General features: G+C 44.5%; 1 protein-coding gene across 1 annotated transcript in view; it reads right to left on the bottom strand.

Moving 5' to 3' along the window:
• The window catches only part of LOC120025046 (protein mono-ADP-ribosyltransferase PARP6), a 16,603-nt gene extending 4,368 nt beyond the window's left edge, over positions 1-12,235 (bottom strand). The window contains exons 1-16 of the mRNA XM_038969484.1: positions 12,122-12,235; positions 11,450-11,544; positions 11,197-11,257; positions 11,009-11,099; positions 10,806-10,872; positions 9,336-9,485; positions 6,136-6,286; positions 4,202-4,255; positions 3,697-3,792; positions 3,432-3,524; positions 3,201-3,326; positions 2,958-3,023; positions 2,718-2,785; positions 2,524-2,572; positions 2,293-2,405; positions 976-1,048 (exon numbers count right to left, since the gene is read on the bottom strand). Coding sequence (XP_038825412.1) covers positions 976-1,048; positions 2,293-2,405; positions 2,524-2,572; positions 2,718-2,785; positions 2,958-3,023; positions 3,201-3,326; positions 3,432-3,524; positions 3,697-3,792; positions 4,202-4,255; positions 6,136-6,286; positions 9,336-9,485; positions 10,806-10,872; positions 11,009-11,099; positions 11,197-11,257; positions 11,450-11,544; positions 12,122-12,235 — 1,467 coding nt within the window. The remainder of the gene's footprint in view (positions 1-975; positions 1,049-2,292; positions 2,406-2,523; positions 2,573-2,717; positions 2,786-2,957; positions 3,024-3,200; positions 3,327-3,431; positions 3,525-3,696; positions 3,793-4,201; positions 4,256-6,135; positions 6,287-9,335; positions 9,486-10,805; positions 10,873-11,008; positions 11,100-11,196; positions 11,258-11,449; positions 11,545-12,121) is intronic.
• Positions 12,236-14,494: the final 2,259 nt, after the last annotated feature.

Raw genomic sequence — 14,494 nt, 5'->3', positions numbered from 1 at the left:
CAAACGCTCAAGGTGAGGAGGAGGGAGAGAGAGACAGAGAGAGAGAGAGAGACAGAGAGACAGAGGAGGAGGGAGAGAGAGAGAGAGAGACAGAGAGACAGAGGAGGAGGGAGAGAGAGAGAGAGAGACAGAGAGAGAGACAGAGCGAGAGAGAGACAGAGAGACAGAGGAGGGAGAGAGAGAGAGAGAGAGGGAGAGGGATGCAGAACAAGGGGATGAAAGATGAGTCTTCAAAGCTCTAACAACAAAGGTTCTAATACTGTAATATGCTCATAATAAACCGCTCACTGACAACAAACACCCTGCTGACTTCTCCCATCCATACAGCATAATATAATAACAGGAAGGAGCGAGACGGCGTGTCTCAAAGGTGCATACATTATGAACCTTAAGACATAAAAATAGATTGTCATGCATGTGGTTTAATGTCTTGTACAGGGTCTTGAACTGCCAGGAGGTTCAGCCATATACATATTAAACATCATTAGGTTCAGCATAGAGGTAAATAAGAGAGACAGTATAGGTGATGACCGTTACTGACCTTCCTTGGATCCCTCACCCACTCACCCACTCTGTGGATCCTCAAAGCGAAACAGACATGGGGCGGGGCAGCAGTCGCAACCTCTGACCTAGTCTACTCAGTGCTCTTAGTGGTCAACCCAGGCAGCCACGCCTCCAGCCAGGCCGACTGGTAACCCCAAGCGCCCAGCAGACAACACAGCCCCTCTGCCTCTCTATCAGGACAGGAAGAGGCGTGGCGTCCACTGCTGTCAGAGCAGGAAACAGGAAGTGCTCGACATATGCCAGGGGAAAATTACCGGTGGGCCTGGCAATACAATGAGAGAGAAACCTGGCATCCGTTACTGTCAAAATGGATCAGCTGGACAGCCAACCTGCACTGTGTGTGAGGAGGACAGACAGGCTCTGTCCAAGGGAGGATGCGTCTTAGCTCAGCCAACTGCTGGATCTACATACCTGCAGTTTGGTATAAGAGGCATTGACTAGTCCATTTCTCAGAACGGAGTGCCAGTTCTCTATATGGGAACCACTAGAGCAGGTGCAGGGAGAGAGAGAGAGAAGGAGAGTTGTGAATACTGAACACTTCTTCCTCAAACAGGGCCAGTGCTTTCTAAAGGCTCCAACAACGCTGTGCAGAGAGCGTTCAAAACGGAATTATTTCCACTTTTGCATGCCAACCATTTATGGACATATTGTTATACTGTACCTCGAGTAAAGCAGTCATGCCGGGAGATATCTACATCGTATTGGCAATGCAATAAGTCTGTTTACACTGTGTTTTTGGCTGATTGTATGAGATAGTAATTCTATTTTCTCACATTTTCTAAACATGGCGTGTTTGTTTGCTAAAGACAGCAGAATGGCTGAGGACATACAGCACAGGAACAGCTCAGAAATCTCATGATATTACATCACCCCTCCTTCTCCTTTCAACAGCAGGATGTTACGTGAATAGAAGTCTCAGTGGGAATACATCAAACTGTACCGTCTCTCATCTCTTATTGTCTTCAAATAAACCCCAGGGGTGAAACAGGGTAACCATGCTGTTATTCTTAGCAGAGACAAAGTTCAAGAAGAGTGGTTAAATCAGCTAGCTGCCTGAGGGACTGAGACAGTTCTGATTGCTTTGAGATAGTCCCATGCATGCTTCTGCTTCGTGCCTTTCGGCATGGCTGTCTGACTCTGTCTGTTGCTCACACTGATATCTCTACATCAGGGACCCAGTACTGCTGGGAAAACAGGGTGTGGTGTCTGTTCACTGTGCCGTCAGCTGGTGGATGCTGTAACTACCAGCTATGTGGGACTCTATTATGTGTTGTCTCTGTCTATAAGACTGGGCGGCAGGTAGCCTAGCAGTTACAGAGGCGACCCAGCAACCGGAGGGTTGCCAGTTTGAATCCTGGGTCTGAAGGGAAAAAGAAAATCGGTGTGGAAGTGAGCTGGCAACCGGAGGATGCTGGTATCTAATCCTAAATGCGTTGCTTGCCATTGTACCCTTGAGCAAGGCACTTAACCACCCACAACAACTGCTCCACTGGCGCCCAGTGTGGCAGCCCCCTGCTCCAACCTTTGAGTGTCTTTGGGAAGGGATGGGGTACATTTCGGTTGGACTTTGTGTACAATTTACGAATCAAGTTATCTCAAACTTAATAAAACATAGTACCTATTCTGTATGTGGGAGTCTATGGTTAAGGGGAGGTCGGTGCTGCCATATACTGTATATGGGACCACTACAGGGGGGTGGCACCCTTAGGGGAGAGAGAGGGGACTCACTGGAAGGCAAAGGTGCTGCCGTAGAGCTTCTTGGCCGTGCGAAAGCGTGCCTCCTTGGCAGGCGGGCTGCTGAGTAATAGGAACTGGTGGGATGTGTGCATGAACTTCAGTTGCTATTGGACAGAGAGAGAGACGGAGGGAAGGAGAGAGAGAATAGAGAATCATGTACTGGAGAACACACGGCAACAGTTACGAGGAAGAGCAGACACCAGAGATCTGTGTTATTCATACCCTACTCAGAGGCAGCTTGACGATATGGGATCGGTTACTGGATATGATCCTAGAGAGGGAGAGAGAGAGAGAAAGAGGGAGGAGAAGAGAGAGGACGGGATATGGTGGGGAGAAGAAAAACAGGTTTGTGAAAGAGGCAGAACAGGGTTGGAGGTTTAGATTGCAGGAGGTGTAAACAGAAACCTTCTACCTACCACTGCAGTAGAGGGTGAGCCAGAGGGTCCAGTTTGTCCATCTGTTTCTTAATCTCCAGATATGAGCCCTGGAAAAGACAGCTTTCATTATTTCACACCCCACTATCCTTTCGTCACTAGACAACCAAATCTAAATATGACAAGGAGACGATTCAATGCAACAACACATATATAGTCTCTTTTCACAGCCCAAGTCCAGCACTGCCCTTCCTTCATCCCAGCCTCCCCCAGCCTCAGTACCTGGGTCATCTCGCGGATGGACATGACACTGTCCAGTGCTTTTTGCAATCTCTCATAGTTCTTCTTCTGTGACCAGGGAGCAAGAGGGAGCCACAGAGACAGGCGTCAGAAGGACAGGGAGAGAGAAAAACATTGGATTAATACCTACAACCCATTCAATGAGCCCAAAGTAATGTTCTAGAATGTTATCACATATACCAGACAACATGTATCGTGGTGTGTAACCACAGCAACAGTAGTAACCTTTGGGTTGAAGGCCAGAGTCTTGGGGTCGTTGGGGTCGACCACAGATGGGTAGGGTTCAAAGATGATGCTTTTACGAGGAGACTCCAGAGCAGCCCGACACATAGCCACCAGCAGATCCACCACCTAGGGATCAACATGAAAGCCGATCAGTTATCACCAGATAGACAGGGACAGACAGACAAGACAGGGGGATAGAGAAAGTGTGTGTGTTGTTAGTCAGGCAGTCACCTCTGCTCCAGTGGCCACCTCCTCTGCTGCTCCTGACATCACACCCAGAGTGTAGAAGGAGAACACACACAGCTCTCTAGTGCACACAGCCGGCTGCGCACTCACACACACACACACACACACACACACACAGGGCAAGTGGTACACACACGCACACAAACAAACATCAATCTGAGTGAAACAAAGAAACTTGCTCATAACTGAATTGAAAAGTTTACATTTTAACATTCACTTCACACTGTATGTCATTTTTTATGTGGTCTACCTTCAACATGGATCCGTTCTGAAAGACGTGCTGCTCGTCACAGACCACACAGTACTCATTGAGAGTGGGGATCCTCTGCTCCGAGTATTTCATTATCTGTCAGGAGACAAAACATGGTGTTCCTGCCAATCACCCCCTCCTCTCTTCCAGCCCCATATATCACTCTCCTATCATGACATCATCAGCTGACTTGGCCTCTTATCAACGCTTTAGTCTGTCACTTTACCCAGGGTTGAAACAAACCCATTATACACACGCATATTAAATACGTTGAATCTAAAATCATTTGATAGATAAAACATTTCCTCATTTCAACTTTCATGAATCAATTAAACAGAGGCGGAGATCTTCTTTAAGCACATACTATGTCCTCTAACTCCTGTAAGTGTAATTTGACCCTTGATAGTCCTATCAGTGTTTGCGCTTTGGAGTTGTTTTGGAAGGACGTTCAGAGTGAACTAAAAGCCTATTAGGGCCCTAGCTTTGTCCTTGAGGTCTTATCTACCTGTACTAAGAAGCCATACTCCAAGGTAGGGATGTTCTTGCAGTGGCCGCCCGCCTGGGATGAGAAAAACAATTCAATCAGCTGCCTCGTGGTAATCTGCGCTGGGGCCCTGGCCGCCGGGACAGCCACAGTCTGATGGGTACAGTGAAGACAAAGCATTATGGGACAGTGAAGTAGTGAAGGGTACAGTGAAGACAAAGCATTACGCCAGCCATGTCAGGTATGGGTAGGGAGAGGCTCAGGAAGGAAGGTAGGTACAGTACTGTAGGTGTGTTGGTTGGGGGAGGGTACAGTCAAAGTTCTCAGGTAGTTCAAAGCGAGAAAACAATTAGATAGTATGGATAATAGAATGGGGAAATAGTTGCTTGTTACGAGTATTGCTCTGAATTCATGCACTTTCTGATATGGATGATGTATTGTGTTTGACTGTTCTAGCTAGCTGTACGGTCACAGTGACTTTTTATCCAATAGAATACCCATCAAAACACACAAATGTGCAATTTCATTAGGTGCAATAATTGGGCTCTGTGCAATACACTGCGTGCACAATTATTAGGCAAGTGAGTATTCTGATCTTATCATTATTTCTAGGCACATTTTCCAACTCCGAACCATATAAACTTGAATGCTTATTGGATGTAATCATTTTCAGGTGATATGTGTCTGTGTAATGAGGGAGAGTGTGGTAAAAGTCAATAACACCTTATATCAAGGTGTGCATGATTATTAAGCAGCTTCATTACCTCAGATAAAATGGGCCAAAAAAGAGATTTAACTGACACTGAAAAGTAAAAAATTGTAAAATGCCTTTCAGACGGATGCAACACTCTTGAAATAGCTAAACTATTGATGCGTTACCATCGGACAATCAAACGTTTTGTTGCGAATAGTCAACTGGGGCGCAAAAAACACATGGAGAAGAAAAGGCGCAAATTAACTGCAAAAGACTTAAGAAGAATTAAACATCAATCTGCCAGGAACCCATTATCCTCCAATGCCACCATATTCCAGAACTGCAACCTACCAGAAGTACAAGGTGTCAAGTGCTCAGAGACATGGCCATGGTCAAGAAGGCTGAAACGTGACCACCACTGAATAGGATTCACAAGTTGAAGCGTCAAGATTGGGCAAAGAAATACCTGAAGACAGATTTCTCTAAGGTTTTATGGACAGATGAAATGAGAGTGACTCTTGATGGACCAGATGGATGGGCCCGTGGCTAGATCAGTAATGGACACAGGGCACCACTTTGAGTCAGGCGCCAGCAAGGTGGTGGGGTACTGGTATGGGCTGCTATCATTAAGGATGAGGTAGTTGGACCTTTTTGGGTTGAAGATGGACTGAAACTCAACCCCCAAACCTACTGCCAGTTTCTGGAACATTATTTCTTCAAGCAGTGGTACAGGAAGAAGTCCTCAGCATTCAGGAAGGCCATGATCTTTATGCAGGACAATGCTCCATCACATGCATCCAAGTACTCCACTGCTTGGCTAGCCAGCAAGGGCCTCAAAGATGCCCGAATAATGACCTGGCCCCCTTCCTCACCTGACTTAAATCCTATTGAGAACTTGTGGGCCCTTCTCAAACGTGAGATTTACAGTGAGGGAAGACAATACACCTCTTTGAACAGCATTTGGGAGTCTGTGGTTGCTGCTTCAGCGAAAGTTGATCGTGAACAGATCAAGAAACTGACAGACTCCATGGATGGAACGGTGGCTATATTGGTCACTGAATATTTTTGAAAGGCCAAAAATGTTATTTAATTGTCATTTTGTGTTACTTATTCATTACACTTACTCTAAAAATTGAGAATAAACAAGTGAATTGGGAGAAACAATTTTTGTAAATTAGTTGCCTAATAATTGTGCACACTAATTGTTGCCAGTCAGGAGAGGGGTGTGTGATGATGGTGGTGAGGGGAGGTGGGTTCCGACCTGGCTGTTGGGGGGGTAGCTGAACAGCTCCCCCTTGGGGTTCTTCATGGTGCAGGAGATGGAGCGATTCATGAGCCGGGTCACCCTCAGCTCTGGAACACTCAGCTTCCCCTTCAGAACCGTGTCCTGGATCAGAGGGAAGCTGGGGGACCTGGGAACACACACACACACACACACACACACAACCCAGAGACCATTAATGCATAGACCTGGAAGTATACAGTACATACACATACAGACAGACATTCAGACACCTACGCAAGAAAAGTATAGGAACACAAAAGTTCAGAGCAACTAATTAGTGAGTATGTTTACATGCACACTAATAATTTGATATTAAGCTGATTATGGCAATACTCTGAGTTTGACATTAGTCATGTAAACACCTTACTCTGATCTTAACCGGCGTTAGGTCAAGCAAAGTAAGCATAACCCGGTTAAAATACCTCCATTTTCTAGCAATCTAGGACATGTATACACCTTCATTTGAGTTCCTGTGTAGTATTTGATCTGCGCATGTGCTCCCTCGAGTGAAGCGAGTTCCGAAAATGTCTTTAAAATAGTATACACACACAAACTTTATATGTCCAAACTCAAATAGGCTTCCCAAAAATAACATGGTCCCTGTGATAGAACGTTTATCGTTTATTTTAATTGGCAATTTTCTACATTTTTCCATCAGGAAGCCTGTCCATGTATAGAGGATTGTAAGCAAAATTGTTCTTCTTGCAAACCATGTAAACGTTTTAATCTAAATATTACATTAAATCAAGGTATTCACAATAATTGTTTTATTGAAAGGATGGTAACGTACCCATTGACTACTGAGATGACAGTGATGATGAAATCTGACCAGGATAATGAATGTGGAGCTATAATAGTAGCCGGGATAGTACTAGAAGCTGTAATAGTAGCCGGGATAGTACTAGAAGCTGTAATAGTAGCCGGGATAGTACTAGAAGCTGTAATAGTAGCTGGGAGAGTACTAGAAGCTATAATAGGAGCCGGGATAGTACTAGAAGCTGTAATAGTAGCCAGGATAGTACTTGAAGCTGTAATAGTAGCTGGGATAGTACTAGAAGCTGTAATAGTAGCTGGGATAGTACTAGAAGCTGTAATAGGAACCGGGATAGTACTAGAAGCTGTAATAGTAGCTGGGATAGTACTAGAAGCTGTAATAGTAGCCGGGATAGTACTAGAAGCTGTAATAGTAGCCGGGATAGTACTAGAAGCTATAATAGTAGCCGGGATAGTACTAGAAGCTGTAATAGTAGCCGGGATAGTACTAGAAGCTGTAATAGTAGCCGGGATAGTACTAGAAGCTATAATAGTAGCCGGGATAGTACTAGAAGCTGTAATAGTAGCTGGGATAGTACTAGAAGCTGTAATAGTAGCCGGGATAGTACTAGAAGCTGTAATAGTAGCTGGGATAGTACTAGAAGCTATGATAGTAGCCGGGATAGTACTTGAAGCTGTAATAGTAGCTGGGATAGTACTAGAAGCTGTAATAGTAGCTGGGATAGTACTAGAAGCTGTAATAGGAACCGGGATAGTACTAGAAGCTGTAATAGTAGCTGGGATAGTACTAGAAGCTGTAATAGTAGCCGGGATAGTACTAGAAGCTGTAATAGTAGCTGGGATAGTACTAGAAGCTATAATAGTAGCAGGGATAGTACTAGAAGCTGTAATAGTAGCTGGGATAGTACTAGAAGCTGTAATAGTAGCTGGGATAGTACTAGAAGCTATAATAGTAGCCGGGATAGTACTAGAAGTTATAATAGTAGCTGGGATAGTACTAGAAGCTGTAATAGTAGCTGGGATAGTATTAGAAGCTATAATAATAGCTGGGATAGTACTAGAAGCTGTAATAGTAGCCGGGATAGTACTAGAAGCTGTAATAGTAGCCGGGATAGTACTAGAAGCTGTAATAGGAGCCGGGATAGTACTAGAAGCTATAATAGGAGCCGGGATAGTACTGGAAGCTGTAATAGTAGCCGGGATAGTACTAGAAGCTTTAATAGTAGCCGGGATAGTACTAGAAGCTGTAATAGTAGCCGGGATAGTACTAGAAGCTATAATAGTAGCTGGGATAGTACTAGAAGCTATAATAGTAGCCGGGATAGTACTAGAAGCTATAATAGTAGCTGGGATAGTACTAGAAGCTGTAATAGTAGCTGGGATAGTACTAGAAGCTGTAATAGTAGCTGGGATAGTACTAGAAGCTGTAATAGTAGCTGGGATAGTACTAGAAGCTATAATAGTAGCAGGGATAGTACTAGAAGCTGTAATAGTAGCTGGGATAGTACTAGAAGCTGTAATAGTAGCTGGGATAGTACTAGAAGCTATAATAGTAGCCGGGATAGTACTAGAAGCTATAATAGTAGCTGGGATAGTACTAGAAGCTATAATAGTAGCTGGGATAGTACTAGAAGCTATAATAGTAGCCGGGATAGTACTAGAAGCTATAATAGTAGCTGGGATAGTACTAGAAGCTGTAATAGTAGCTGGGATAGTACTAGAAGCTGTATTAGTAGCCGGGATAGTACTAGAAGCTGTAATAGTAGCCGGGATAGTACTAGAAGCTGTAATAGTAGCTGGGATAGTACTAGAAGCTGTAATAGTAGCTGGGATAGTACTAGAAGCTATAATAATAGCTGGGATAGTACTAGAAGCTGTAATAGTAGCCGGGATAGTACTAGAAGCTGTAATAGTAGCCGGGATAGTACTAGAAGCTTTAATAGTAGCCGGGATAGTACTAGAAGCTGTAATAGTAGCCGGGATAGTACTAGAAGCTATAATAGTAGCTGGGATAGTACTAGAAGCTATAATAGTAGCCGGGATAGTACTAGAAGCTATAATAGTAGCTGGGATAGTACTAGAAGCTATAATAGTAGCCGGGATAGTACTAGAAGCTATAATAGTAGCCGGGATAGTACTAGAAGCTGTAATAGTAGCTGGGATAGTACTAGAAGCTATAATAGTAGCTGGGATAGTACTAGAAGCTATAATAGGAGCCGGGATAGTACTAGAAGCTGTAATAGTAGCCGGGATAGTACTAGAAGCTGTAATAGGAGCCGGGATAGTACTAGAAGCTATAATAGTAGCCGGGATAGTACTGGAAGCTGTAATAGTAGCTGGGATAGTACTAGAAGCTGTAATAGTAGCTGGGATAGTACTAGAAGCTGTAATAGGAGCCATACTTGGGGATGGGAGAGAAGATGCTGAGTCCTGCGCGGAACTTCTTGATGGTTCCCCCGGCCTTGAACCAGCTGTGTCTCTTCTCCTGCTGGGCCTTCAGGAACTCATTACTGAGATGCTTCCACTGCTGGGACGTAAACGCACTCAGGATCCTATAGGGCAGACAGCACAACCAGTCACAATCACTGAATTTGGCTGCAATTAGCAGATGTCATTGACTCTACTGGACATTTAGGTACATAATATACACTAAATGACCAAAAGTATGTGGACACCTACTCGTCGAACATCTCATTCCAAAATCATGTGCATTAATATGGAGTTGGTCACCCCTTTTCTGTTATAACAGCCTCCACTCTTGCTGGAACATTGCTGCGGGGACTTGCTTCCATTCAGCCACATTGAGAATTAGTGAGATCGGGTACTGATATTGGGTGATAATTCCGGGCTCGCAATCGGCGCTCCAATTCATCCCAAAGGTATTCTGTGGGGTTGAGGTCAGTCAAGTTCTTCCACGCCGATCTAGACAAACCATTTCTGTATTGACCTCGCTTTGGGCACGGGGGCATTGCCATGCTGAAACAGGAAAGGGCCTTCCCCAAACTGTTGCCACAAAGTTGGAAGCACAGAAATGTGGATGCTGTAGCGTTAAGATTTCCCTTCACTGGAACTAAGGGACCTATCCCGAACCCTGAAAAACAGCACCAGACCATTATTCCTCCTCCTTCAAACTTTACAGTTGGCACTGTGCATTCGGGTAGGTAGCGTTCTCCTGGCATCTGCCAAATCCAGATTCGTCCGTCAGACTGCCAGATGGTGAAGCGTGATTCATCAATCCAGAGAACGCATTTCCACTGCTCCAGAGTCCAATGGTGGCGAGCTTTACACCACTCCAGTCGACAATTGGCATTGTGCATGGTGATCTTAGACTTGTTTGCGTCTGCTTGGCCATGGAAACCCATTTCATGAATCTCCCGACGAACAGTTATTGTGCTGACATTGCTTCCAGAGGCAGTTTGAAACTCACATATTGAGTGTTGCAAACGAGGACAGACTATTTTTACACGCTACACGCTTCAGCACTCGGCAGTCCCGTTCTGTGGCCTACCACTTCGCGGCTGAGCCACTGTTGCTCATAGACATTTCCACTGCACAATAACAGCACTTACAGTTGACCGGGGCAGCTCTCTAGGGCAGACAATTGAATGTCACTGAGCACTTCAGTAAGGCCATTCTACTGCCAATGTTTGTCTATGGAGATTGCATGGCTGTGTGCTCGATTTTATACACCTGTCAGCAATGGGTGTGGCTGAAGGGGCATCCACATACTTTTGCATAGATAGTAGAAGTTGTGTAGGTGTCATTGAAAATTGTGGAAATCTTGTAAAATTAGCGTAGGACCCATGGATAGCCTCTCTGAACCAGAATGTGAGGAATCGTGCTGAGTGGCATGTGACTCGAGTAGGACTCACTTCTTGAGCTGCAGGCCCAGGCTGAAGCCCTCTTTATTGGAGGGCTGGAACACCTCCACTGACGGTTCTGAGAATAGATGACTCATTATTATGCAACACATAGGAGTGAAGAACTCAGCTCTGATTACACATACACAGGCACACAAACACAGGCTGGCAAACGCATGCACACACACACGCACAGCCACTGGGGCTCTGCTCACCCGGTCCATCTAGGTACTGCGAGAGAGAGAAGCGCAGTCTCAGAATGATGGGCTCTGTTCGGATGACCTTCCAGGCTGTTGCCACCTCCTCCTGGAACAAACACACACACATATGATATACACATACACTGTCTACTATGATGAATTGTAATACTGGAATGCCCATAGAAAATAAAATGAAAACTCACATCCAAAAAACTGATATTAATCTGAAGGTCAATGTCCACATCATCAATGGTTCCATACTCTCTGAAAGAGGAAGAATAGCAAATATACAGATTTAATAATCACATAAACTGATCAGCTTTTCCATACTAAGAAACTTGACATCTCAGTGAATCTGATGTTGTCTGGAGCAAAGTATTTACTGATCATGATAATAACAGTCAGTGGTCTTGGTTTCCAGACTTGGCTGTGGCGACTGTGTGTGTACTGTAGTACCTGACAGAGACAGCACTGTCGGTATAGATGTCCTTCACTGCCTCGATGTCTGCATCCAGTTGGGGGTGTCGGTACAGGTCAGCAGCACAGCTCCCCTGGAGGTCAGACCACTGAGTTATCCATGGGGATGCTGCTGTAGCCTCCATTTACACTAATATGAGCTAGCTCTGATACTCATGTATGAAATGACTGTAGTATTAGACAAGGTACAGGGCCAGTCTCCTGTTCTGCTGTCACACAGGACTGTATCTGTGTGTCTCTCTATCTCTAGTTTCGATCTTCTATCTGTCTCGTTCTCACACACATATATCAGTGCCTACAAACAGGCTCTCATCTCTTGGTTGATGGTCTGAATCCAATGGAGAATAGGCTTTTAAAACCGGACTGAATTTACAGTACTTTCAACTCGAGCCTTTAGAGATAACTTTTTGTAAAAAGCTGATTGAAAGATTAACATATTGTGTATGTCACATAGGATTTAATGTAATAAGATAACAGTTTCTGAGGACCCCTACGGGGAGTTCTGCAGACCCCAAGTGATGATTCTGATTGTATTGGACCAAAGAGCCTAGCGGGCAAAACTGGTTGAAATGATGTCATTATGACATTTTGGTCGGTTTGCCCTCTGGGAGGGATAGGAGGCCTGGGAGGATGACATGACGGCCTGGGTACCTGGATCCCATAGAGGAACTGCTCCGACTCATTCTCCCCATCTGATTCCTCATCAGTCCAGGACTGGCCTTTGATGTCCTGCAGGCATACAGACACAAAGATGTGAAACGCCATTTTAGTTATTATCGCTCCATCTCCCATCCTTTCTCTCTCTCTGTCCATTTAGCTGCCAGTTCTTCAAAGACTTCAAAATAAAGCTTTTTATATCACGTCAAAGGGATGGACGGAGATCCATTTGGATAAACAAAGTACAACTAGACATGAAATAAGCCACAGATATTCAATACATTATTTGCAAAACATGTACGACGATTCACTATTATGTTTTCGTTTGGCTTAGTAGCTATCGACAGCAAGGCATCACGCCTTATATATCTATTAAATATCTACATACATCAGCCATTCTGACTGTATCTATTATGATAACTGCAGTCTGATGATAAACAGAGACTACAGTACTATGTCTATGATATTACCATTGGATATGGTGTTATAAGAGTTGTCTCACCATTGGGTCTGTTGTTCATAGGGGTTTCTCAGACAGGGTTAGGCTTCTCCCATCCATAACAGCTGAGCTCCATGTAGGAGGAGGGACTGAGGTTGAAGTCTGGCCTGGTCACTCTGACTTCCTCTCAAACTGTGGTACCTAATCATTTGGCATGAGACAGGAGGAAATAAGAACAAGAAGCTTACAGTAATGTCTCTTATTTCAGCATTTTTACGAAGCATCTACCTTTAATAAACACAGCTTACTAAACAATGATGCAATGACGTTTTCCGCATTGCCACTTCCTAATGGTGGCCTCCTTTTCCCTTTTTCTTTCAATCATCTGCACTCCACTTTGCCATGTATCCTAGCAACAGCCACTTCTGCCGTCTGTCACCCTCCCATTAATCACAGTGAAGACGGAGAGTGTGTGGGAGAGAGAGGCTTTATGTGTTGTGCTTTGTGCACAATTTTATGTTTAGGTAATCTGAATATTCAACAGAATCTTCATCTAACCTTTTTAATCTGTGTAAAAAAGGTAAGGAAAGGGTCGTCCATTTGATGAAATCACTTCATTGTATTACCTGCACTGTCAAGTTCAGGAATTGTCTTTGTTAGGAACAATCACTGAAATTGTGCAAAAGATTTACCTGGCTGAATTAGGAGTTAAAGCCAGGGATGGATATATTTCTCTCAGGGCATTTTTGACATTTGCTCAGCATCCTAAAATTGTGATATTTCAACAGAGCAATCATCATCAGTCATTAAGCTCTCAGACCTCACAATGACCTCAGAGGATGAGATCACTGTGCTAGATGGTACCAGGTGTGTACTTTTACAAACTGAATCTATGATATATCCCTAACAGCTCCCAACAAACACATAATAGCGTGACAGATTATACCGTACTTCCCTCCACATATTTCAGGTGCCATATCTTTACATTCAGATGTAAACACATCAGACATTGTGTCCCCTAAGCTAAACACAACATGCACTGAGGGCAATACATAACGGTAATGGACTCCTGTCCACTGTACGATGCTCATAGTTGAATACAGGTTGTTGGCACAGAACCCGCTAATAAACTCACAACACAAACACAGCCTGTGGCTGTTAGAGTCAACAACAGAACCAATGATGAGTCAATAAAAATGAAGAAACACTATGTCTCTCTCTGTCTCTCTCCCTTCTTCTTCTGCGCTTACACAGTTCAGCGACCTCATCACTCCCCAAAACTGAGCCATTTTGTTTCACCAGAAACTGCCGCTAGCGAGACCACGTTCCATTTCAACTATAGTGTATTTATCATGCGTCCTATTGCTATTAAGGGTTTTCCATATTTCCTGGATGTTCAGCAATCCTCTTTTGGAAAGCCCCCCCCCAAACCCACTCACCATTATAACCCCCCCCTTCCTCCTCCCGTCCTCTCCCGCCTGCATTGCCAAGTCCCGACCCCCCTCTCGCCTCTCTCTGTCATATCACATACAGATAGAGATGCAAACTGACCCCCTCCCCTCATCCCCTCAATGAGAATCAAACACACGCAGAGGCATGCAGCTTTCCCCCTCCCCCACCTCTCCTCCGGCTGACACGCTTACCTATGCAGGAGCTGGAGATGGAGGATGGAGATGGAGGATGCTGTCCTTGGTCCTGATCCTTTCCCTCTTAAAGGGAACACCTGCTTTTATATCCTTGCTATGTCCCCCCTGAATGAAAAATTTTAATAAAATTATTTAAAAAACAGCAGTGAGAATTGTAAATGCCAAAATGGCTGCCTCCCTCTCGCTCCCTGTCAGTATCAGCCTCTCTGCTTCCCGGTGGCTGCTCTATGTCTGTGTTTATCTATTGCAGATCTCTGCTCATACTGCCGTCTTATTTTTTGC

Source organism: Salvelinus namaycush, chromosome 30 (assembly GCF_016432855.1).
Source record: "Salvelinus namaycush isolate Seneca chromosome 30, SaNama_1.0, whole genome shotgun sequence".
NCBI classification, from domain to species: domain Eukaryota; kingdom Metazoa; phylum Chordata; class Actinopteri; order Salmoniformes; family Salmonidae; genus Salvelinus; species Salvelinus namaycush.
The sequence above is the reverse complement of the archived record's forward strand: the minus strand, read 5'-3'. Positions and strand labels throughout refer to the sequence as shown.